At 42.0% G+C, this 26,963-nt stretch overlaps 2 protein-coding genes across 3 annotated transcripts in view; one reads left to right on the forward strand and one right to left on the reverse strand.

Moving 5' to 3' along the window:
- ptpa (protein phosphatase 2 phosphatase activator) overlaps window positions 1-3,015 on the reverse strand; it is a 33,130-nt gene extending 30,115 nt beyond the window's left edge. Inside the window, exons 1-3 of the mRNA XM_058056103.1 lie at window positions 2,887-3,015; window positions 2,194-2,297; window positions 1,994-2,080 (exon numbers count right to left, since the gene is read on the reverse strand). Coding sequence (XP_057912086.1) covers window positions 1,994-2,080; window positions 2,194-2,297; window positions 2,887-2,911 — 216 coding nt within the window. The 5' untranslated portion in view covers window positions 2,912-3,015. The remainder of the gene's footprint in view (window positions 1-1,993; window positions 2,081-2,193; window positions 2,298-2,886) is intronic.
- A 657-nt stretch (window positions 3,016-3,672) lies between these two features.
- On the forward strand, window positions 3,673-26,723 carry crata (carnitine O-acetyltransferase a). Of its 2 annotated transcripts, none has more exons than XM_058056101.1 (14): window positions 3,673-3,934; window positions 5,015-5,311; window positions 6,858-6,976; window positions 7,635-7,688; window positions 9,283-9,448; window positions 11,883-12,057; window positions 13,336-13,514; window positions 15,058-15,158; window positions 16,625-16,750; window positions 16,866-16,988; window positions 20,238-20,373; window positions 20,536-20,598; window positions 23,388-23,525; window positions 23,633-26,723. In XM_058056101.1, exons 1-14 carry the CDS (start codon window positions 3,911-3,913, stop codon window positions 23,846-23,848), a joined length of 1,917 nt encoding a protein of 638 aa, XP_057912084.1. In that variant the 5' UTR covers window positions 3,673-3,910; the 3' UTR covers window positions 23,849-26,723. The 2 variants fall into 2 exon arrangements, with proteins under 2 accessions (XP_057912084.1, XP_057912085.1); XM_058056102.1 differs by lacking the exon at window positions 3,673-3,934 and adding an exon at window positions 4,076-4,680.
- Window positions 26,724-26,963: the final 240 nt, after the last annotated feature.

Genomic DNA, 26,963 nt, shown 5'->3' on the forward strand with positions numbered 1-26,963 from the left:
CAGGCTTTGAATGATCTCACAACAGGCACAATAATCACTAACACGGGCTACTGTTGCGGCCATAACCCACCTCAGGCTAAAACTCTACTCTGTAAAACGGACGGCACTTCCTGTCCATCCCTCACTCAACTCTTTAGCACCAAAATACAAAATACAGCACTACAGGGTGACCCAAAAAAAATGGGCCCCTTGTACACTTTATGTGATATCTCCATTATTTATTCACTGATTGCCCTTATTGTACAGGACATGGCAGAATGAACGACCGTGAGTACACCAAGACCCCAGTGGGAGCTGGGACAAAGAATACACTGTGTTCAATTTTATTACAGTAAACCTCGGATATATCGGACTCGGATATATCGGAAATTTGCTCACAACGGACAGATAAAAAAGAACCAATTTTTCTGTAATGCATTTCCAATAAAAATTCATTGCATATATCGGATTTTTTATAACAGATTTCGCCTATTTTGGACAAAATCTCCAGTCCCGTTCCAATGCATTTCCATTAAATTTCCCTCGCATATATCGGATGGCCGCATCGTGGCGCTCCGATTCGCCGAATCGTGACAGGCCGCTATACGACGTCATTTGCAGCGTTTGCAGCGTTGCCTGCGCGTCCAGGTACATTGGAAACATAGTCGAGGAAGTGCCTTTTTGTAACGGATAAAATCCGATTTACGCATATACCAGATATAAATCCGATATAAATACGTAAAACGGACATTTTCCGGTATACGCATATAACGGATTTCGCTTATATCGGACAAAACCAGTGGGAACAATTGAATCCGATACATCCGAGGTTTACTGTACAAGACAGGCTCGTTTAAGAAAACCCAGGACAGTTTCATGCGTCAGTTCGAATGTTGGCGCCACCCAAAAGCAGAATTCAGAACTGGGTGGACCACTTTGACAAGTATGGGACCGTGGAGAACCTCAACGCTGCCAGTGAGAACCGTCCAAGCCACTCGGGACGTCCCAAGAAGCGAACAGCCGAGCTGGTTGAAAGAGTGAGAGCGTCTCTCCAGCAGAGTCCGAAACACTCTGTGCGTAAGCGAAGTCAGTCCCTCGGTGAGACTTGCAGGAGAGTGCTGGTGAACGATATCAGGGCTTACCCGTACAGAATACAGACGCTGCAGGGGCTATGGGGGCTATGGCAGTCAAGATGCTCGAGAAGATCGAGGAGACACCAAGTATCCTTAACCTCCTTTGGACCTCAGATGAAGCCCACTTCCATCTTGATGGAAAGGCGAACTCCAAGACAAATGTCTTCTGGGGGTCCTCCAGACCCAATGAAGTAGCCACCAAGCCCCTGTACTCTCCTAAGTGCAGGGTGTGGGCTTCACCAATCTTTATCGAAGAATCTGGCGCAGCAGTGACAGTCACCAAGGAGCGGTATGTGGAGGTCCTCAAAACCTTCAAGAATCAACTCCAGACCATCTACCCGTCGCCCATGAGCAAGTTCTGGTTCCAGCAAGACGGAGCAAGTTCTCAAACCTGTCCCGCGATTGGCTGAAAGAGAACTTCGGAAGCCGAGTGATCAGTCTTATTTTGAGTGGGCACCTCATAGCCCGGACCCAAGCCCCCCTGATTTTTTTCTTTGGGGCTATCTTAAGGACAGAGTCTACGCAGGGAAACCCAGAACCATTACGGAACTCAAGAAAGCCATCAGGGAGGAGATGAGAGCCACTTCATGGACAACTTCGTGCTGCGCCTCAAGAAATGCACAGAGCTAAATGGAGGCCATCTAGAACATATGCTGTAGAACGGAGAAAAAAAGGCCAAAGACCCTAGTGTTTTGATGTGATGTTTTGAATATAATAAACTAGTTATGACCAAAGTTTCATTTCATTCAGACAAAACACTAAGAAACGGGGCCCGTTTTTTTTGGGTCACCCTGTATTATGCCATAAATGGCTTATTTTCTCATATTAGGTCCACTTTCTTGGGTAATAGGAGTGTAAATGTGCTTTTTAAGTCAACATACCTCGGAAACTTTATATTCACATGTTAGCTTCTTTCCCTTCACGCTTTCATTCAGAGCCAGAACGAATCCCATATAGTCAGCATAAGCCTGTAATCATTAAAAAAAAGGACAACAACAATGATTACGTAGTCAGACTGTAATAACTGGTCATACAAAGGAACTTGCATGAGAAAATTTGGTTAAGCAACAGGACATTTTACCTGAGACCGCTTCCACTTTCCCATGTCGGGGACCATGCTAATTTCTTTCTTGGGTACCATGAAGGTTGTTATGACTTCAGGTGGTTCATCCTCAGGAGTGGCTCCTATAAAAAGTTATATATTCAGTTTTATATTTGGGCCACCCCTCCTTATAGTGCTTAGTGTCAGTGTTAGTGTTATGCCATGTGGATATGTTGTATGCAGTCTTTCAGGAACTCAAGTAAAACGTCATTCAGGCTAAATGTTCCAGTATGATGATGGGCTTTTGTGCTTGATTGCGCTAAACATACACAGAATAAAACGTAAAGTTTCAATGTAAATGGGTTCAAATCAAACCGCGGGTTCAGGGGTAACACTTTCTTTTCAGATTGCATTTAAAAAGGCTAACTAAGCTACACATCGCATTTTAACTGATACATTTCAAAGCTAACTATTATTTTCCAGGAAGTAAAGCAAAAAAAAATAGGTTCTACATTAGAATAAATCATTTGGCTCTGAAAAAGGTGCAACTCATTTGATTCCAAAAAGCTTTGCTAGTGCGAGGACTTGTGTTGTGATATTTCCACAAGGAATTCCATAACGTTACGCATACACGGGAAAAATCAATGCATTTGCCAACATCTATGACATAAGAAGCGATGCAAAACTCATAGAAACCTCCCAAAAAAACAAATCATACAGGATTAGTTTTACCTGACTGCTTCTCAGATTCCGCCATGGCGAGGCTGTCAGACTTCCAGTGATGGGTCGTCCGCGAACGATCCGGCTCTTAGATAAGGCTCTTTGAAGTGATCGAAGGGAGTTGGCTCTTTAAAGTTTTTTCTCTCTCCCTCGTGTTTTTTTTCCCGTTATAGACACATGTAGGCTTATCCCCACGAGGGTCGCGGGGGTGCTGGAGCCTATCCCAGCTGTCTTGGGGTGCGCGGCGGGGCACATCCTGGACTGGTCGCCAGCCAATCACAGGGCACATATAGACAAACAACCATTCACACTCACATTCATACCTATGGACAATTTGGAGTCGCCAATAATATATAATATATAATATATAATATATAATATATAATATATAATATATAATATATAATATATAATATATAATATATAATATATAATATATAATATATAATATATAATATATAATATATAATATATAATATTCACTGTCTGTGGTACTGTTTACTGTAGCATATGACCCAGAGGAATGTCAAATTGAGTGCGTACCATAATGTTCATTTTAAGGTACAATAATTTATCATCGATTACAACGACACAAAACAACGGGAACGCAGTTGTAAACAATGAGACTCATTCATACTCATTCAGAGTATGTTGGAGGGGCGGGATGATGTCGGAGGAGCCACTGCCAAAAGGACCGTCTCCCTTAAGAGAGCCGAAACTCCCATCACTACGTGTCTCTCTTCTTCGTGGATTACAGCCAAATAATACAAATTGCTCACCAGCGCCCTCCTAGGCAACTGTACAAACAACAGCTTAGCAAGTTCCGTTACGTTGTGTTGTGTTCGGATCAGAAAGGTATATTTACACACGCCGCGTTGAGGGGCGGACACAGCTTCAGGTCATACAAGTTCGACATTCGTCCTGTGCAGCTGTCATTTTTGTCGTGTTTAGATTTGGTCTTCTGCACCGAATTTGAATATTTATAGTGGACTTGGGACCACTGACGTCCACAGGGGGTGTTCTCCTGAACGGCAGAATGTTGGGAATTTGTAGCAGAATGGTAAGACACTGATTTACAGCCGACAAACATTTTATACTGGCCCAAAACGAATGGTTAGCATTCGAAGACATTTCCTGATACTTATCAGCGTTTTTAGTCTTGCTAAATGTTAGCACTTAGGCTAGCACCACTGCAGGTGAAAGCAAGCCAACTAGGTAAAAGGTTATTTAAGCGTCAGTACAACCGTAAGACACCGTGGACATGGCACAAAGGCAGCACTATTCGCGTTCATGTCGTCTCTCGGAAGTCATATGTTTGATTTTAAATAAACGGGGAAGGAAGGGATCGCCAAATCTGGTTTTAATATAAATTTTACTTGTAAACAAACGAGAACAATGCTCGATTCTCACACTTAAACAATCCATACACAGACTCACCTTTTATGCACAACTTAGCATAAAGAGGTAGTTAATATTTTGCCATTTTTGTGTGTTTTCATCGAGTCACTGTAGTTCCTACGTTGCGTGTGCCCTCTAGATGTGACGTCATGTACTTCAAAGGCATTTTTTTTCAACCGGGAAACTACGGTATTTGCCCTTTGTCTCGTTTTAATAGTTTAATTTATAGTTTATTGCATTTTAACTTGAACAGGGAAAATAAATTGTTCAGCCAGAGTAGCACAACTTCCGGTCCACTCGGCAACACTCGGCGTTAGTCGGGCCTTCGAATTAAATACAACTTTATTTATATAGCGCGAATTTAACAAAAATCACAACAAAGCCATCTCAAGGCACTTTACACGAGAGGTAAGTCTATGAAATGGAATGTTTTTTCCGGGTGGAATTTCAGAATTTTTCTTTATTTTTCCTTCTTTTCCTGTATTTTGCTACATTCATGTCAAGCCTTACCCACAATGAAGTTTAGCTTTGTAGTTGTCTGTTGTAAGGGATATCGATTATTGGCAATAAAACGGTTAAACTAGTGTCCAAAGTCCGGCCCTTGTCTTTTGTTGTCAACACTCCTTTTTTTGGCCGTCTTTTCCAGTGCCTTCCAGTTTTTATAGTTGCCATAGGTTTGTGTGAGAATGGAATGATATTATAGTATTGTAGCCAATACAATGTGTGTTTGTTTTGTCTCCAGGTAAAGGTGGGGATGGCGAAACCCTGTGGTGTGGTCAAACCCTGCTACCTGGTGAAACCAGTATCATCGTCCCGCATGACCGGGAGATACCTGAGCCACCAGAAGGGCTTGCCCAATCTGCCAGTGCCTCCTCTGCAGCAGACCTGTGAGCGCTACATCACCGCCCTGGAGCCCATCGTGGAAGTGGATGAGCTGACGCACACAAAGGAGCTGTTGGCTGACTTCCAGAAACCAGGAGGCGTTGGAGAAAGGCTCCAGAGAGGCCTGGAGAGCAGAGCATGCAACACGGAGAATTGGGTGAGAGCTCAAGTGTAAGACATCGCTTATGTCAGGGGTGTCCAAAAGTCCAGCCTATCCCAGCTGTCTTCGGGCGAGAGGCGGGGTACACCCTGGACTGGTGGCCAGCCAATCACAGGGCACATATAGACAAACAACCATTCACACTCACATTCATACCTATGGACAATTTGGAGTGGCCAATTAACATAATGGGTTATTAATGACATAATGTGTACCATAGTAAGTGTCAATATAGTGATATATATAGCACATCATGACTGGTTCAAGACTCTTCATCCTTGTATTTAGCAAACATCAACTGCTTGTATTGTTTCTTGAATTGGCTCATCATTGTGCATTGTTTGATTTCCTTACTCAATCCATTCCATAGTTTGATTCCACATACTGAAATGCTATGGCTAGCACAGGGGTCGGCAACCTTTACTATGAAAAGAGCCATTTCACCCACTTGCCCACTAAAGAAAAATAGCCTGGAGCCGCAAAACGTTGTATGTTTAAAACAACATTGGAGGGAAAAAAAAAAAAAGACGAGTTGGAGTACTCTTGCTAGTACTGGAGATAAACTTTTGTTTTTAAATGAGCTCTAATTTATTTTTTAGAATCGTCAAATAACTCATTAATAATAATTAATAACTCAAATAACTCAAAGTATTACTCATTTCCCTTCATGTTAACCTGTCAGAGAGAACTGGATAGCATCCTGTCTGCTCATTCAGTCACCAGTCAGAACTCAGTCAGGATGCATTCATGGTCTCACACAAAGTTGGATTTTTGTAAACTCATAACGAAGATGTGCATTTTCACCACTCGGGTGCTTAAAAAATATTCAAGCATTGCAAAGGGAGCCGCAACAAAGAGACTGGAGAGCCACATGCGGCTCTGGAGTTGCGGGTTGCTGACCCCTGGGCTAGCATAACGTAGTCCTAGCATAGAAGTGTTTCAAATGTACTTCTTCCCTGAGATCATATTTCTCCTCTCTTGTAGAGAAGTATTGGATGATATTTTTAGGTAATTGGTTATTTTTAGCCTCATGCATTATTTTAGCTGTTTGAAGATGAACTATATCAGCAAGTTGAAGTATTTGTGAGTTTAGAAATAAGGAGTTAGTATGTTCTCTGTAGGCGGCATTATGAATTATCCTTACTGACCTTTTTTGCAGTACATTTAGCGAGTGAAGATTGCTTTTATAGTTATTAGCCCATATTTCCACACAATAAGTAAGATATGGTAGAACCAGAGAGCAATAAAGAGTGTGGAGTAGTTTCTGATTGAGAACAAATTTTGCTTTGTTCAATACTGAAATATTTCTGGCCACCTTATGTTGTATATTTGTAATATGAGGTTTCCAGCTCATATTTTCATCTATTGTGATCCCCAGAAATGTATTTTCGTTCACCCTTTCAATGTCCACACCGTCTATTTGTATTTGCTGGTGCGGGTCCTTTCTGCTGTTATGACCAACGAATTGTGACATTGTTTTGTTATGAACTTTTATTTTAGGGACTTACATGTTGTCTGTGTTTGTTCACTGTGTCTCTTGTAGTTGTCGGAATGGTGGGTGCAGGTGGCTTATCTTGACTACCGTTTGCCAGTGGTGGTCCATTCGAGTCCAGGCTTGGTTTTACCCCGCATGGAATTCAGTGACAAGCAGGGGCAAATCAGGTGATTACACACAGTAAATATTCAACTATATACTATAATACTACTATAATATTCAACTACAGTTGTATTATTGGCAGTGTTTCCCACAGGTCGGGCAGGATGCATTTGCAAAAACTGAGTGGAAAAACATGAAAAGCAAAACAAATATAAAATGGTTCTGCCTGAGAGTGCCTCAAGATGGGGGAGCTCATTGAGAAAAGTGAAAGTTTTATCACAGTCACCTTGATAGCGGCAAATTTATTTATGGCGGCCACATTTTTTTTGTTACAGAATGAATGTGTGGGAAACACTGCGTTAGTTGTTAAAGCGGAACTGCGCTTTTTTGGAATTTAGCCCATCATTCACAATCCTTATGTGAAACGTGAACACATGTTTATTTTTTCCCTTTTCTTTGCATTATTAAGTTAATACATGCTAGCTAAAAATGCACGTCATTGGGACACAGCTACTTTAAGCCCTAACAAAAAACCTTTCAAAATAACCTACACTGGGGGCCCTCCCCAATGAGGTCAGTGTTTGGGTGCCCCCTAGTGGCCGCTACTACGTCATGTATAGGAGAACCGTTACATTGTTATACTTACTATCTGCTCTCATTTAGGTTTATTTTAGACATTGTGGTTGTCCATGACTGCATCTGTGGTTGTTTTCTATCTTGCAGGTTTGCTGCCAAACTCATTGCAGGTGTTTTGGATTTCAAGACGATGATTGACAAGTGAGTACATTTAATTGTGTCTTTAAAAAATGTTATATATTTTGCAGGTATTTGTACATACAGTAATCCCCTGTGTATTGCGGTTAATTGGTTCCAGAATCAACCATGATAAGTACATTTTGCAAAGTAGGATTCCATATTTATAAATTGAATCGTAGAATAGAAAACCTTTTTTACGACCTTCTAAATGTGGTGTTTTTTAACACCATGTGAGACCTCTAGACATGAACTAACATCCCTATAGTCACTTTTAACATAAATGGATAAAGAAAGGAAGGCTTACAGTAAACAACAGTAAAACAACAGGCAATTGCATCTCTCACTCATCAGTATCTCCCGCATCACTGTCATCCTCAACCACTACTTCATTGTTGAACTCCTCTTCTTCGTCGTTCTCCTCCTCCTCGCCCTCTCCGACTTCAGCCATCCCACTCTGTCTTACCTCAGCTAACAGTTGCCGCCCTGATGCGCATGGCCCTCCCTAAACGGGGCCTATTATACTCATTTATGGCCCTTTGGATTGAGACATAGACTCCTACAGAGCAGCTACACATAATAACACGCACAGAATACTTACTAGATCTTCCAGAATCTGCACCTATTTCCAAATTGGGGACTTCCACTACGCTGTGATTGCTCCCACTCAGCTTGTACCCGGGCACACCCATATACAGAAGTCAGGCTCACAGAAAATACTCTCAGAAACCTAGCGGATGGCTCTTAAGCTATTCCAAACTTCTTTCAGGGCTCACTTCCAAATGTGCAAACCTCATTATCTGAAACTTCGATAATGCAACATTCTAACTACATTTATAGGTCAGTGGAAAAGTACAATAGGTTCGCTGTAAAACTGCCATCAGCCGCCACGGTTAAGCCACACGCTCCACAGTTTGATTTTGATGCAAGCTGGGTTGATGGAAAAAAAGCCTGGCGGCAGCTTGTCTGGAGTTTTCTTCTGCAAATTTTAATACGGACAACTTAAATTTCATGTTGTAGCGTTTCCTCTTTGGAGCATGGGTTTTAGCCATGATGGGACACAATACACAATCCGAACTGAATAAAGTAGACGTTAAGTTACCGTTAAGTAACGGTGCCAATCAAATTCAAGACTCATCTTGTTTAAATACGCCCCTAGCACTGGAACACACAGGAGCACAATTCTTGTTTATGTCTTATTTTCTACGGTATTATTACGTCTACTATATTGGGCACCATATTAGGAGTGAAAATGTAATGTCTAGAGGGCTCTAATAATATTAAAAAGCAAATTTAGGAGGTTGTGGCTGCCTTGCCTTACTTGCTATTATCACGGTAATAATGATGTCAAACAAAGAAATTGTAGTTATTGCAATTGTGTCGCAACCATTCTGTTTACTATCATGGTTCATATCTTCATTGCTACTATTGCCAGTATTTGAGTGATATCACTCTGGCTGTTTGATACTTTGTCCTCTCCATTGTGACCCTTTGTAGCCATCATTGGCATTTAACTGGTGTAGTCCTGTTTGTCTCTGTTGTTGTCATTGAAATTGTTGTTGTTTTTGTCTCTCTTTCTATTGTCCCCTTTCTTACTTGGTGTCATTGTACTTTGCAGTGAGACCATACCAGTGGAGTACCTGGGAGGGAAGCCTCTTTGTATGAATCAGTACTATGAAGTACTGTCATCTTGCCGCATCCCTGGTGTAAAAAGAGATGCTGTTGTGAACCACGCCAAGAGCTCCCGGCGTCCTCAACACATCACTGTTGTACATAATTTTCAGGTGAGCACATTTTCAGTACAACATAAATATTGCTTTGACCGCTAAATTTCAATAGGTATTGTTGTTATAAACATAAACAAGATCATATCAATTGAGAATTTCTATTTAAAGACATTTTGCACAGTTTGATCTTAAGGAGGGCTGCAAGGCGGTCGAGTGGTTAGCGTGCAGACCTCACAGCTTGGAGACCAGGGTTCAATTCCACCCTCGGCCATCTCTGTGTGGAGTTTGCATGTTCTCCCCGTGCATGCGTGGGTTTTCTCCGGGTACTCCGTTTTTTTCCCACATTCCAAAAACATGCTAGGTTAATTAGCGACTCCAAATTGTCCATAGGTATGTATGTGAGTGTGAATGGTTGTTTGTCTATATGTGCCCTGTGATTGGCTGGTGACCAATCCAGGGTGTACCTCGCCCGAAGACAGCTGGGATAGGCTCCATCCTTCCCCGTGACCCTCGTGAGGAAAAGTGGTAGAAAATGAATGAATGAATGATCTTCAGGAGGTTCTATGTGGAGCTTCCAAATGCAAAAAGAAGAAATGAGAGTGAGACAAAAACCTTTCTCAATTGGATTTATACCAGGGAACACACAGGATGGAGTGAGATTATTCCTCTGGAAGAAGTCCTTTGTCCGTTTGGGCATGACTATATAAAACAATATAACATTTAAATTCAGCACAGTCTTTTGTAAAAAGCTACAAAGTACATGTTTTTATTGGTAACAAACTGGCTAACTATTCTAATGGGATGTCAGTCTCCTCACACATTGCTAATAAATCTTCAACAAACTAATGCCTATGATGTGATAAGGGAAGATGTAGTCACCCATGCAATTCCAAATGCATATATATTTGTATTATAAGTTTTGTTTATGCAAACAGTGCTGTTATTTTAAAGGACTGTCAAGGAAATATCTTCTGTGTGTGGAGAATGTGTATTTCGTGCTAAGATGAGCAACGTTCAAAATTAAAAGGGTTTTTTCCACGTCATTACCGAGCACTGTAAAATATTCCTTACATTAAAGCCGTAAAATACAACCTGGTGAAAACATACTCAACGAGCCCGAGTCGCGCGCACACAACCACACGAGCTAACCCTGCTAGCTTCCATTCACGCTCTGTAAGTGTGAGTGGAAGCTAGCCAAACCGAGTTAGTTAGCCATCTTCCACCAGTGTTTATCACCAATTCAAACTATTTAGGTCAGGAGGGGATTGTTCAGTGTTTTAATGATGATGATTTTGTGCTATGACTGACGGGTCTGCCGAGTCAATACTTCTCCACATGAACATTTCTTCTCCTCACCATGACAGCATTTTATTCATCTTACATATCGGCCGCAGAGCGCAGTATTAGCTCGGCTTAATGATGTTTATCATTTAAAGTCATTTTCCTGTCATGGGAAGGATCTATACCGGTGTACCAGTACATAAAATATATTGCCCAACCAGCCCATATCATGATGTGCTGTGTGGAAAACATCTCAGGTGGGACCTCCTCGTCATGCCACTAACGTTGGAAGCCACCAGGACCATCGAGGTTACATTTTTCTCATCAGAGAATAAAACTTTCTTCCACCTTTCAATGTCCCATGTTTGGTGCTCTTGTGCAAATTCCAAACGGGCAATTTTCCGGCATTGAAGGAGACGAGGCCTTTGAATTAAATGTCTTCTCTGGTGCCTGGTGGTTATTGGACTGCACTCTGTACCAGTAACAACCTTCATTTGGGTCAAAGATGGTCCCATGTCTTGACGGACAACTAACTGGATCCTGCGGCTCAGAGTCAGTGACATTTTTTTTTTTACCTTTTTGTTTCATAACCCTCAGGATCTTTGAAGAAGTCTCACTGCGTCCAACCTCAGCAGCAGTGGCGCGCTGTTGCTAATGCAGCTCAGCAATTCCACCACCTTCAAAGCTAGAAAGCTTTTTTGCCTTTGCCGTCAAGAGATGATGATGACAGTGCAAATCCCAGTGTAAACCTGACAGAAAATGAAATGTAATCCACATTTTTTCCCCAAGAATTTGGCTTTTAAAGGCCTTTTTGCATTTTGAAGGTCTACTTAGAACCTCCTGAAGCTCCAACAGTGCAAAATGTCAATTCTTGTAATTTTTAAACTAATTTACACTCTTACAAGCTGCTTGTAATCATTATTATATCTGTAAAAACAAATGTACCTTCAGTTGTTCCAGGCATTAAAGTGAACATTACATGGACTGTATATCAGTAAGATACATGTTGTATAACGTGATACCACAGCAATTGTTAATAATGAATACGGCTAGCAATGCATCAGTTTTATAGAGGGACTTATTGTTCTTGTTTTAGAGCGTATTAGATCATTTACCTACAGTAAGTGGAATGTGCGTTATGTTTACTTGTGAGCTGTTTTTTGTGCAATGATTATTTTGGTGTTTTTTCCTTCCCTCATCTTGGACTTAGTTCTTCGTGCTGGATGTGTACAACAGTGATGGGACTCCACTGACAGCTGACCAGCTGTTTGTTCAGTTGGACCGGATCTGCAGCTCATCACTCCAGACCAACACGGAACCTGTGGGCATCCTCACCACGCAGCATCGTGACATATGGGGCAAGGCCTACATTAACCTCATCAAGGGTGGGTGGAATGAAATACAACAATGTTTTTTGTTGCACCGTATGCCCTCCTGACGGCTGTAAGATACCGGTGATTGCAGGAGTTTGTTGTCACAACCGACTGACAAGTCAATGAAATAAAATAAACCGCAGGCTTGGTAAACACTGCTAGAACAATCGCAGACTTATACAGTAATCCCTCCCCATTTCTTGTTCAAATTTTGTGGCTTCACTCTATCACGTTTAAAAAGAAAATACATTAATTAATAAGTCGCTGTTTTGTGATTGAATAAACCTTAATTATGTCTTATTTTATCTTATGTCTACTGTATTGGGTAATGGGAGTGTAAAGGTGACTATAGATGACTGTGTTATTTAATGTCTGGAGGACTCGTCCATCCATTTTCTGTACTGCTTGTCCCCACTAGAGTATGCTGGAGCCTATCCCAGCTGTCTTTGTGCAAGAGGTGCAGTACGCCTTATACTGGTCACCAGCCAATCACAGGGCACATATAGACAACCAAACATTCACACCAACAACTATGAATAATGAACCTATCGTGCATATTTTTACAATGTTGTAAAATATATATATGTGCCCCGTGATTGTCTGGTGACCAGTCCAGGGTGTTCCCAACCACTCGCCTGAAAGTCAGCTGGGATAGGCTCCAGCATACCCCCTCGACCCTAGTGAGGATAAGCGGAAATGTTTTTTGCTTTTAAAAAAACAAACACAAAAACCCCACAGATCTTTGGAGGTTGCACGGCGGACAAGTGGTTAGCACGCAGGCCTCATAGCTAGGAAACACAATTTAAATTCCACCCTCAGATATCTCTGTGTGGAGTTTGCATGTACTCCGGTTTCCTCCCACATTCCAAAAACATGCTAGGTTAATTGGCGACTCCAAATTGTCCGTAGGTATGAATGTGAGTGTGAATGGTTGTTTGTCTATATGTGCCCTGTGATTGGCTGGCCACCAGTCCAGGATGTACCGCGCCTCTCGCTCGAAGACAGCTGAGATAGGCTCCAGCACCCCCGCGACCCTCGTGCGGATAGGCGGTAGAAAATGAATGAATGAATCTTTGGAGGAAAAAAATAGAGAAATAATTTTCCATGGATTTTCCATGGCTGTGAATGCTGAACAATGAATGTGAGGGGAGCTACTGTATGACGTGTTTATATGCTCGTAAGCTCATTCTTCTATGGGCTGGCCTATCTGTCACTTAAAAAAAACAAACACAAGTGGCCAAGAAAGAAAGGAAGACACACAATCACACCCTGATTTCTTTTTGCGTTCAGATCGGACAAACAAAGACTCTGTGTCGGCTATTCAAAGGAGCATCTTCACAGTGTGTTTGGATGGGCCCATGCCTCAAGTACCAACCAACGCACATCGGAGCCGTGCAGCCGTGCAGATGCTGCACGGAGGAGGGAGCCCGTGGAACAGTGGCAACCGCTGGTTTGACAAGACACTGCAGGTGAAACCTAAATCTCTAATGGTTTTCTTTTAAGGAGGGTTGTATGAATCACTTGGGATTTACAGTAATACCTCGCCACGTTATTAAATATACATGTGAGTAAATTTGGCCTAGTATTAGTTTAAAAAAATGCATATTTGAGCAAATGTTATGCATTTGTGTCCTAGATGAAGCATTTTCTAACATACAAATATAAGGCATTCGGAAGATGCATTCAAAGATGTGATGTAGTATTTTTCCACTAGGTGTCAGTAAAATTGATGAGTAGTAAAGCCACATACAGTATTTGTTCACATTATTGCTGTGGTTTGCCCTTTAGTGTGTGAGATTTTTTTTTTTTTACTGATTCATTCAGAATTCTGTTAAGTTGTTGTGGTGAACACTTCCAAGACCGCTAGTTTACAACTGTAATTGAAGTACAATAATCCATCTTTCATATTCATTCATGCCTCCAAGACTGCAAGTTTATAACTGTAATTGAAGTAGAATAATCCATCTTTCATATTGATTCACACTTCATTTGCCTTTATCGTAACATAAGTCATATATAGTTCTTTCTTACATATATCCTGTAAGAAAAAACAATTTATGTATAATAAAATCTGATATTGTTTATTATAATGCAAATGCATTTATTACTTGTTTGTTGAAATATACATGAGAAGAGGACCTTGAAAAAAATAATCTCATATTCAATCAGAATATTGAAGAAAAAGTATTTTTCAAGCCCTAGCCCAGAGGTAGGGAACCTATGGCTCGGGAGCTCTTTTGATGACTGTATCTGGCTCTCAAGCATTTCTTACCACAATAAAAATGCATTTTTGCTAACATTTTAAAGTAAACCATCACAGAAATCACTGTTAAAAATAATATTCAAAATCAACAACTTTCTTATGCATTTTAATCCGTCCATCTATTTTCTACTGCAATACGGCCGACCATATCCATCTTTCTTGATGATATTTTCCAGGTCAAACACCAAAACTCAATTATTACTGGGTAATGCGGTAGTCTACCTCGGTCATTGAGATGTCAACATGTAAATATAGACTTTCCTCCTTTAGTCAAATAGTCGCCTAGCTAAAGCTGCAGAACCAAGCCTTCTGACGAAGATGGCCAAAAGAATGAAATACATGTACGGAGTATGGTGCAAAACCATGCAGCAGCAGAAGTTGTATTAATGGCAACAAGTATTTCATTTATTATTAGACACTGCGCTGCTCACGAAAGTGTGCTGGCCACACCCCATTGGCGTGGTGTAATGTGCCTGGTCTACACAATTAGAGCCCATTATATCTAAAACTGTTGGTCTTACATAAAAATGCACACATTTTATTGCATTCAAAATGTATATGGCTCTCACAGATACACATTTTAAAATATCTGGCCTTCATGGCTCTCTTAGCCAAAAAGGTTCCTGACCCCTGCCCTAGCCTGTTCAGGAGCCAGATAACCGTGATAAACAGGGATTACTGTATTACAATTACAATTGTAAATTCTCTGTAAATGTATAACTGGCACTAAAGGAAGAAATCTTTTTCAGTTTATCATTGGAGAAGATGGGACATGCGGTGCCAATTATGAGCATGCCCCTGCTGAGGGTCCTCCCATTGTGGCGCTGATCGACCATGTGGTGGAATACACGTAAGTCGATGTTATTCACACACATCAGCTTGGACTTTGGAGAACAGTGATCAACATTTTTGCCTCTCAACTGCGGGTGTATTGATACTAGTTACTCACGGTAGGTTACGTACGTGTTTGGGCTACGGTTTCGGTTTGGGTGCAACAACTTTTTGGCATTCCTACTCATGGTGTCAAAAGAACTACACACAATGCAATAGGTGGATGACAAGAGTAAAAACCTGTACGCAAAGCATACTGGGAAACAGGAAATACGTGCATATACGCACATGTCAGTTTATTGAGCGCTCATAATTATCAACCTGATTTTTGTTTTTAATCGTTCCATAAATCGAATTACCATTATTGTGGAGATGCTGTACTATCTGATATACACATATATTTGTCTGCTATTGTGCATACTTGTCCCCCAATTGGAAATACGTACAATGTGGGAAATGTTGTGGGGAGGGCTTTTTACATATGTATGCACACACACAAAGTATTTATTAAATATAATAATAATTATTAATATTTATCAGCAAACTTCAACCCTTTGGCTTGTTAGCTCAGTGTCGTGGGCGAGCGATGGTGATTTTGAGCCACATTGATGCTACGAGTCCACTGGGCCGGCGCCAGTTGGTGTCAGTTTGTGGCAAAGATTATGTGATTGGCGCATAGTGGCTCGCTGTGGCGCCGAATTAATGTTCATGTTGCCATATTGTTGTTATTCGGCGCCACAGCGAGCCACTACGCGCCAATCACATAATCTTTGGTGCCAACTGGCGCTGGCCCAGTGGACTCCTAGCATAATTGGCGCAGCTTGGCTCTCACCATTACATTCCAGTGGATTCCAATAGGCGGATTGTTTGTGACATTTGGTTCCACTTGGTTCCACTTGGTGGACACTTTGCTTCGTTTGCTTGATGCAAGTGGCGCGACAAAGATTTTAAACATTTATACATTCTCTTGCCGCCACACTCAATTTTGCCGCTGTTACTGGCCACCATGAGCCAATTGGGAGGCAGTTTGAGCCACTGCACGCCACTAGGCACCTAATTGGTGACACTAGGCGCCACAGCAAATTGCATTGGCGTGAACTGGCACCAACTGGCGCTTAGACTCTTAGCATACCGTACAACAATTGCTGCTGCGTGAGCAAGCACATCGCTGCACACTGTCAGACTCTCTCTTCCTGTCACTCAACCTTTGCACCCTTGTGAATGCTGTGAGGCAAGCCGCTGTGTGTTTGCTGGTCCCTCTGGTCTTGTTTCGGGGACTGGGCTCCCATCTGGAGCTTTCGGGTTGTGTGCCTGGAGGGCGGCAACGTGTATAGCCGTGTTTAGTGGTCAAAATGCATGCCTGTTGGTCATTGTCCGGGACAGGAGGGCACTGATGTAATACATTTTTTTCCGAATATTCTCATGGTTGACTGGTGTGTCTGGTGTGAGAAAAGCAGTTAATGGTGACTTTATTTTCTTTCTCAGGAGGAAGCCAGAGATGGTTCCCTCTGCCAAGGCGCCCATGCCCATGCCCATGCCCAAAAAACTACACTTCAACATCACACCTGAGCTCAAGAAGGATATAGAAGAGGCCAAAAGGAGCATGAATGTGTGAGGACAGCTTTTAGAATGGCACTTTGTGACTGACAAGTATTGCAGTATTGCATTGCACGTGGAACCACTTGGATAGACGTACATGCACATCATGCCTTCCTTCTCACTGCAGATTGGCTGAAGACCTGGATGTGAGGGTTATTGTGTTCAATCACTTTGGAAAAAATGTACCAAAGGCCCACAAGATGAGCCCCGATGCGTTCATACAGGTGGCACTACAGCTGGCTTACTATAGGTGAGTTGCATGAAAAAACTCAAATACATGGCAGTACACGTCATCAAATATACTATGTACACCGAGTACTAGTTTCTGAGTGTGTGAATTGATGTCTCAAATCCATCACTGTTATTTCATTTATTGGAAATGACAATATTGACTTTCTTCTTCTCTGCTTTTTAATGGTGGATAGCAATGAGTATTTACACCAACATTGGGCTCACCTGATCTGCCAGGGCATCCATCCAATGGGGATTTCTCCACTGAGTGTCTTATGATTCCTAATTTCACTTTCACTTCTATGCGCTGCCACTAGATGAATGTGCCTCAGCGCCTGGGGAGACATAACAATGGTTAATGTTCATAAATGGTTTACTCAAAACAACAAAAGTGACATCTTTGTTAGTCCGCCAGTGTGTTCATGCGCCTTCGTATTACTACTAACACTACTGTACCACTAAGAGGACTACTGCCAATAATAATATTAATACAATTTGTCATCTGTAAGACAAAGCTGAGATGCAGCCTTTTTAGAAAACGAATGTCCTCAGTAGCCTTTCTATAAATAATTTGATCCCCGATATGCTGAGATGCAAACGATTCTGGAAGCACTGGTCTCAGCACTTCATGTTAGATGATCATTCATTAATGGAGTGTACTCTCATTATATACTTTACAGCTTAGCTTAATGAGTGTGAGGATGCGTAGGGATTAAACCCGGATTGCGTCTTGAGTGGCAATTGAACAGAGGCGAGGGTTCTGGAGCGGCATTCAATCTCATAATAGCTGACTTTTTTTTTCAAATGTTGATCCAAGGCGGAGTGGTTAGCGCGCAGGCCACACGAGTTCGATTCCACCCTCGGCCATCTCTGTGTGGAGTTTGCATGTTCATGCGTGGGTTTTACACCGGTTTCCTCCCACATTCCAAAAACATGCTAGGTTAATTGGCGACTCCAAATTGTCCATAGGTATGAATGTGAGTGTGAATGGTTGTTTGTCTATATGTGCCCTGTGATTGGCTGGCCACCAGTCCAGGGTGTACCCCGCCTCTCGCCCGAAGACAGCTGGGATAGGCTCCAGCACCCCCGCGACCCTCGTGAGGATAAGCGGTAAAAATGAATGAATGAATGAATGTTGATCCCAACGTAGGAGAACGAAGAAGCGGGTAAGCTAAGTGTCAAAAATAGACATTTTAATGGACGTATCAATTACTCTCCACTATTTTTCACTATTCTCCACGAAAAGTCTACTGTGATAATAATATACTTTATCTCCTGTAACATAAGAAAAATGTATAGATATGTATATATGTGTGTGTATATATACAGTGAAGAAAATAAGTATTTGAACACCCTGCTATTTTGCTATTTCTCCCACTTAGAAATCATGGAGGGGTCTGAAATTTTCATCGTAGGTGCATGTCCACTGTGAGAGAGATAAACTAAAAAGAAAAATCCAGAAATCACAATGCATGATTTTTTAACAATTTATTTGTGTGATACAGCTGCAAATAAGTATTTGAACACCTGTGTATCATCTAGAATTCTGACCCTGAAAGACCTGTTAGTCTGCCCATTAGAAGTCCACCTGCACTCCATGTATCATCCTGAATCAGATGCACCTGTTTGAGGTCGTTAGCTGCATAAAGACACCTGTCCACCCCATACAATCAGTAAGACTTTAACTTGTAACATGGCGAAGACCAAAGAGCTGTCCAAAGACACCAGAGACAAAATTGTACACCTCCACAAGGCTGGAAAGGGCTACGGAGCAATTACCAAGCAGCTTGGTGAAAAAAGGTCCACTGTTGGAGCTATCATTAGAAAATGGAAGAAGCTAAACATGACGGTCAATCTCAATCGGAGTGGAGCCCCATGCAAGATATCACCTCGTGGGGTCTCAATGATTCTAAGAAAGGTGAGGAATCAGCCCAGAACTACACGACAGGACTTGGTCAATGACCTGAAAAGAGCTGGGACCACCGTTTCCAAGGTTACTGTAGGTAATACACTAAGACGTCATGATGTGAAATCATGCATGGCACGAAAGGTTCCCCTGCTTAAACCAGCACATGTCAAGGCCCGTCTTAAGTTTGCATATGACCATTTGGATGATACAGAGGAGTCATGGGAGAAAGTTTTATGGTCAGATGAGACCAAAATAGAACTTTTTGGTCATAATTCCAATAAGCGTGTTTGGAGGAAGAAGAATGAAGAGTACAATCCGAAGAACACCATCCCTACTGTGAAGCATGGGGGTGGTAGCATCATGCTTTGGGGGTGTTTTTCTGCACATGGGACAGGACGAGTGCACTGCATTAAAGAGAGGATGACTGGGGCCGTGTATTGTGAGATTTTGGGGAACAACCTCCTTCCCTCTGTCAGAGCATTGAAGATGGGTCGTGGCTGGGTCTTCCAACACGACAACGACCCGAAGCACACAGCCAGGAAAACCAAGGAGTGGCTCCGTAAGAAGCATATCAAGGTTCTAGCATGGCCCAGCCAGTCTCCAGACCTGAACCCAATCGAAAATCTTTGGAGGGAGCTCAAACTCCGTGTTTCTCAGCGACAGCCCAGAAACCTGACTGATCTAGAGAAGATCTGTGTGGAGGAGTGGGCCAAGATCCCTCCTGCAGTGTGTGCAAACCTGGTGAAAAACTACAGGAAACGTTTGACCTCTGTAATAGCAAACAAAGGCTACTGTACCAAATATTAACATTCATTTTCTCAGGTGTTCAAATACTTATTTGCAGCTGTATCACACAAATAAATTGTTAAAAAATCATGCATTGTGATTTCTGGATTTTTCTTTTTAGTTTATCTCTCTCACAGTGGACATGCACCTACGATGAAAATTTCAGACCCCTCCATGATTTCTAAGTGGGAGAAATAGCAAAATAGCAGGGTGTTCAAATACTTATTTTCTTCACTGTATGTATATAGATATGTATATATGTGTGTGTATATATATATATATGTATATATATATATGTGTATATATATATATATATGTATATATATATATATATATATATATATATATATATATATACATACATATAATAAAAGGTATTCAATTCTGTAGATATCTGGAATAATTTAGAAAATAAGAAAATAAATTAAACTTGTAAAATAAACATTTGTGCAATTTGACATTTGACCCCATTGGATTCATTGTGGACAAGACTGTACTGTCTTATCATTTGCATCTTGAACGGGCCAAGAAAAGGGCTGTACATCCATGTCTGTTTGCATATTTTCTCTGCAGGATGTATCAGCAGTGTTGTGCGACATATGAGAGCGCCTCCCTGCGTATGTTCAGGCTGGGTCGTACCGACACGATCCGATCAGCCTCAAGTGCGTCCGCTGCCTTCGTGAAGGCCTTCGATGACCCCAACAAACAGGTGTCATTTCCACTGGAACAAATCCAAAACCTCACACTACCAAGCATGCCTTTGGGCAAATAAAGGCGATTTTGATCTCTCGAAAAGAGCCTTTTGATCCGGCTATCACTAATCATTTACTTGATTTTAGAATCTTCATTGACATTTTTGTGTCCTGCACAGAACACAGAGAAAGTGGCTCTCATGGAGAAAGCAGTAAAAGCACACAAGGCATATACAAACTTGGTGAGTGGTGCATTTTTTAAATACAGAATTTACTTACAGGGCGGCACAGCGGTCGAGTGGTTAGCACACAGACCTCACAACTAGGAGACCAGGGTTCAATTCCACCCTCGGCCATCTCTGTGTGGAGTTTGCATGTTCTCCCCGTGCATGCGTGGGTTTTCTCCGGGTACTCCGGTTTCCTCCCACATTCCAAAAACATGCTTGGCTAATTGGCGACTCCAAATTGTCCATAGATATGAATGTGAGTGTGAATGGTTGTTTGTCTATATGTGCCCTGTGATTGGCTGGTGACCAGTCCAGGGTGAACTACGCCTCTCGCCCCAAGACAGCTGGGATAGGCTCCAGCACCCCCCGCGACCCTCGTGAGGAAAAAGCGGTAGAAAATGAATGAATGAATGTCGTACACAGTAAAATGTTCAGTGTAATAATGTTCACATATAAAATTAATGTCAACTCTAAATATAGTTAATTTAACTATATATTAAGTGTTGGCTTTTAATACCGGTTAAGAGTTAATATTAAAATCAACTCCATTCGAGAGTCACATTTTACTCTCTAAAGAGTAGTATTTTAACACGAAGAAGAGTTCAGTTTTAACTCTGAATAGGGGGTAAAAGATCAACTCCAAAAGCAGAGTTCTATTAACTCTCCTGTGGAGTCAATGGATGGTCACGCATGTACACTCAGATTGAGTTGATTTTAACTCTCATGGAGTTTATTCCAAAGACCAAAATTTACTGTGTAAAAATGGGGAATACTACATCTATATATTGCCCCGCCTCTCGCCCGAAGACAGCTGGGATAGGCTCCAGCACCCCCGCGACCCTTGTGAGCAAGAGCGGTAGAAAATGAATGAATATTTGCCATTCGATGGTGGGCCAGGTACGTCACCCCCACGAGACGAGGGGACCTGCTGTGTTTGTGGACCGCAGTACAATACAATACAGTAGTGATGAAGAAAAAGCCACAGTGGCTACTTATGTACCTGTTGAAAACCTTGAAAACAATCGCCAGCTGATCATCTACCCTGAGAGCTCCGACTTTACAGAGACAGCAGAGGAATGCCGCAAAAGCTGCTTCGTGACCTGAAATACAGTAAACCTCGGATATATCAGACTCGGATATATCGGAAATTCGCTCACAACGGACAGATAAAAAAGAACCCATTTTTCTGTAATGCATTTCCAATAAAAATTCATTGCATATATCGGATTTTTTTATAACTGATTTCGCCTATTCCTGACAAAATCTCCAGTCCTGTTCCAATGCATTTCCATTAAATTTCCCTCGCATATATCGGATGGCCGCATCGTGGCGCTCCGATTCGCCGAATCATGACAGGCCGCTATACGACGTCATTTGCAGCGTTTGCAGCGTTGCCTGCGCGTCCAGGTACATTGGAAACATAGTCAAGGAAGTGCCTTTTTATAACGGATAAAATCCGATTTACGCATATACCGGATATAAATCCGATATATGCGTAAAACGGACATTTTCCGGTATACGCATATAACGGATTTCGCTTATATCGAACAAAACCAGTGGGAACAATTGAATCCGATATATCCGAGGTTTACTGTAGAAATAAAATGAGACTAGAAATGTGATGCGAAACTGTGTGTGTGTGTGTGTGTGTGTGTGTGTGTGTGTGTGTGTGTGTGTGTGCGCGTGTTAGGGCTGCACAAAAAAAAGAGAAAAAAATAATCACCATCTTGATTCACACTAACATGCCATCTAATTTCTAAATGACTAAAACATCTTTACTTTGTTTACTTCATTAGCTGCATCCTAAACAAACATTCTCACTATGGTTAGCAGGACGGTAGAAACTTCCTCACTCTCCCCAGCCAGGGAGAGTTGGCGCCTCTGCCCTGAGAGGGAATATGCTACATTTACTGACGTTTTGAGCCGAGTATCAGGATTAAAATGCAATATTCATTCATTTTCTCCCGCTTTTTCCTCACGAGGCTCGCTGGGGGTGCTGGAGCCTATCCCAGCTGTCTTCGGGCGAGAGGCGGGGTACACCCTGGACTGGTCGCCAGCCAATCACAGGGCACATATAGACAAACAACCATTCACACTCACATTCATACCTATGGACAATTTGGAGTCGCTAATTAACCTAGCATGTTTTTGGAATGTGGGAGGAAACCGGAGTACCCGGAGAAAACCCACGCATGCACGGGGAGAACATGCAAACTCCACACAGAGATGGCCGAGGGTGGAATTGAACCCCGGTCCTCCTAGCTGTGAGGTCCGCGCGCTAACCACGAGACCGCCGTGTCTAAAATGCAATATGAAATATTAATTCAAGCAGTTGTTACATATAGCTAACGCTAAATAGCTAGTCACATATATGTGACAGTAGTCCTTGCGTGAGTACTCAGCATGTTGGTCTTCTAATATTACTATATTTACATATTTTTCTATATGTGCCCTGTGATTGGCTGGCCACCAGTCCAGGGTGTACCCCGCCTCTTGCCCAAAGACAGCTGGGATAGGCTCCAGCACCCCCATGACCCTTGTGAGGAAAAAGCGGTAGAAAATGAAAAAATGAATTTACTGTACATGAGGGGTGTTCAAAGGGGGTCATCGTCATGACGCCCATCAACTAATCAATGTATCAACTCATGTCCTTATGTATAAAAAGCCTCTATAAATGTGTGTGCTCTTGGACACGCCTGGTTTATGTATTTTGTCTCCAAGCTGTCTTCCAGCACTATCGCTATCATGACTCTCATTTTTGCATGGTCTGCATTTGATGACTGATAACTTGGAAACTCTTTCAGGCAATCAGTGGTCAGGCCATTGACCGACATCTGCTGGGCCTGAAGATGCAGGCTGCTGAGGAGAAGATCTCCATTCCTAAAGTCTTCAAAGATACATCCTACGCCAAAGCCTTGCACTACCGCTTATCCACCAGTCAGGTATGTTATGACAAACCTTCACATGAGAGGGTCGATTTGCAACAAAGTTTGTGGGGGTTGTGATTTTGCGATTTATAAGCATTTGTCCCCCCCCCCTCGTTTACAAGGTACCATCCAAGACCGACTGCGTCATGTGTTTCGGCCCGGTCGTACCGGACGGATACGGCGTGTGTTACAATCCGATGAACGAGCACATAAACTTTGCGGTGTCTTCTTTCAATACGTGTAAAGAAACCAACACCGCAGATCTGGCCCACGCTGTGGAGAACGCACTTCTGGACATGAGGATGCTGCTGGAGCAAACGCCGAGAGCCAAACTATGATCCAGACGGGGATATCGGTAACACATCATGAACTTGTATGATGTTAGTGATCATTGGGAACTTCAAGTAATGATGCGATACCTTTTTATGGCTTTACTGAATCGCACAAGAAGGTACAAACCCATCAATCATTTATCTAGCATTTAATGTATTGATCTATCATGAAATGTTTACTATACTAAAACCAATTTACAGTAGATTCCTGCATATTTGTCATCGAGCGCTCAAATTTGTGTATTTTTGATCCAATTTCTCATCTTGTGCTGATAATCACCACAATTAGGCCGTTTATTGGCGTCTCATTAGCCCAAATATTTACACTCTTAATCGCACAGCGTAAACCAACAAGCGCTTACACACTAATACACATGCAAAACAATTCTATTTCATAACCCGCAAGGCATGCAGGGAAGCCCAGGCGCGCACTTCGCCAACAGGAAGTTGCCCAGCATACCTTGAGGGTTGTACATGAGTATAAAATGGCATTGTTTGGCGTGTATAGTATTGTGTCAGCGTATGCATTGTGTTCAATGTCTTACTTGTTAGTGAGGCATTGGTTTGTCAAAATAAGACATTTTTATGGGCAAGTCGTGAGAATGCAACTCCTGCGGATGTCGGCGATCTACCGTATAAGCCAGGGGTGGGCAAACTACGGCCGGGGGGCCACATCCGGCCCGCCAAGTGTTTAAATATGGCCCGCACGTTCTTTCCAAACTTAACATACAACCTGACATCATGGCTTTAGCCAACCTTTTGATGGTTTAGGTAGTTTTTTTTTTTAATCAATTTGTTTATTTGATGTGATCTGCTGTTTACAAAGTGCTCCTGAAAAAAGGACACAAGCACATATACATAGCAGGTTGCATGACACTTACAGATACAATCATTCGAGGTGGACTGTTAGAATTATATGCGTAAAATATATACTCTGGCCCCCTGTCAATTTTGTTAAATCAATGCGGCCCGCGAGTCAAAAAGTTTGCCCACCCCTGGTATAAGCACATGAAGGTCATTGTACAAAAGTGATCACAAAACAACTGTGATGCGTAGCAAACACTTTAAAACGTAAAAAAACATATTCTAAATCCTTCAAAGATAATCAATATCATTATGTCATTATTATTATTTTGCTGTGCTGCATTTATGGCCTTTTGTGTCATGAGCAGAAAGTGGGGGCGGTGTAGTTGAAGTTCACATTGCTACCATTCATGATGAACACTAATGTTCAATTCCAGGCCAGTAGGGGTGTAAGGGTACACGTTTATTAAGGTCAAGATTCCTATACAGTGATTCTCAACTGGTGGGAGTTCATTCATTCATTCATTTTCTACCGCTTTTCCTCACGAGGGTCGCGGGGGGTGCTGGAGCCCATCCCAGCTGTCCTCGGGCGTAAGGCGGGGTACACCCTAGACTGGTCGCCAGCCAATCACAGGGCACATATAGACAAACAACCATTCACTCTCACATTCATACCCATGGACAATTTGGAGTGGCCAATTAACCTAGCATGTTTTTTTGGAATGTGGGAGGAAACCGGAGTACCCGGAGAAAACCCACGCATGCACGGGGAGAACATGCAAACTCCACACAGAGATGCCCGAGGGTGGAATTGAACCCTGGTCTCCTAGCTGTGAGGTCTGCTGGTGGGAGTTGTTTAAAAAAAAAAAAAATAGTGTAATGATCTGCTGTCGGTGAACCTCGCGTCTGCTCGGTTCGCTGGCTACGCCGAGGTGCGTGCCATGTTTAAGGGGCGACTTGGTCAAGCTTGAGCGGGAGGGGGGCGGACATCAAGTATGGCCTTAAGGCGCCGTCCATCCAACACATAGCTCGATAGCAAGATATCTACTGAAGGAGAGCGGGACATAAATCGAAAGCTGAAGTTGAGTTGCATGGCAAATTCCGCCCACAATCAAGACTGCCAGGTACAGTACGATGGTACCGTTTAATGCTAAATTAGATTTATTGGCTCAGATCTATTATTATGAAATCTACTGAGTGTTGAATCAGAGCAACTGGACTGGTCTGATTTTGAACTTCTTGTTTCACTTCTCGTCCAGGTTCATGTGCCAATGCTCTGATTCAACGCTCCACTCTCTCTTTACACACGCTTTTAGTTCAAAATCATTTTTAAATATGTGGATTAAAGCGTATCGCTGAACTGATCATGAAACTGTTTTTGTGTTGACATGCAGTCGTATTGTTGTTATTATTGCACTACCTCACACTCAAACTGCTCATGTTGGGAGCAAGGAGAAGGCTTTCAAAAGTTAGCGTCCTTTAGGCAGTCTTTTTACATTTCAAATGTAAATACAGTAAATAAATGTCTTTTACAAGTAGCTAATATATATTTCATATTTAATATACTTATGTCTGCAATTTGGCTCGCCACTCGTCATTGAAGGGTGACGCCGGCTCCCGCAGCCAAACCAGTTGAGAATCACTGCTCCAATAAATTAAATTCTTAAATTAAAAATAATAATTGAACAAATAATATGTATTGATTTACAGTGTAAGACAATGCAGACTTGTCTAGAGAGCAGCACTTAATCAATTATCATCTGATTATGAATCTGGGTGCCATTACACTTCTGTATGTGATGCATTACTTATTGTTTATGAATAAGCATATACATTGTCAAAAAGAATAGATTTCGCAACACTTTCTGCCAATATGGCTGCCATGTTTTGTTTTGGTTTACTTCAGTCGTTCTCAAGACTCATTTATGCTGTGCCTTCACTTACGTCACTTTGGCCAATGAGGCGTTGATTTTTACTGTGAATGGTCCTTTTTTTTTTTTTTTTTTACAGGACTGAGATTCTAACTGAAGTGATTGTAATAAAAAATGTATCATTAAAATAATTGTCATTTGCAGAAGTCTCTTTCCAAAGATGGTGGATCTTTTTCAATTCCTTCTTTTGGGTGTACCCTTAGAATGAAGAAGTTCTTCACTTATATTTGACCTCCAGCTGACCACATGCGACCACAAACAAAGTACACCATGAACAGTAAACCTCGGATATATCGGACTCGGATATATCGGAAATTCGCTCACAACGGACAGATAAAAAAGAACCAATTTTTCTGTAATGCATTTCCAATAAAAATTCATTGCAT

The sequence above is a fragment of the Doryrhamphus excisus genome, chromosome 19 (assembly GCF_030265055.1).
Source record: "Doryrhamphus excisus isolate RoL2022-K1 chromosome 19, RoL_Dexc_1.0, whole genome shotgun sequence".
NCBI lineage: Eukaryota > Metazoa > Chordata > Actinopteri > Syngnathiformes > Syngnathidae > Doryrhamphus > Doryrhamphus excisus.

What these genes read in the sequence shown, in the direction of transcription:
- crata (XM_058056101.1), top strand. Translation starts at nt 3,911, where the DNA reads ATGTTGGGAATTTGTAGCAGAATG. An exon ending in TGGGAATTTGTAGCAGAATG is followed by an intron (nt 3,935 to 5,014) that starts GTAAGACACTGA and finishes TTTTGTCTCCAG; the next exon opens with GTAAAGGTGGGGATGGCGAA. An exon ending in CTACAGCTGGCTTACTATAG is followed by an intron (nt 16,989 to 20,237) that starts GTGAGTTGCATG and finishes TTTTCTCTGCAG; the next exon opens with GATGTATCAGCAGTGTTGTG.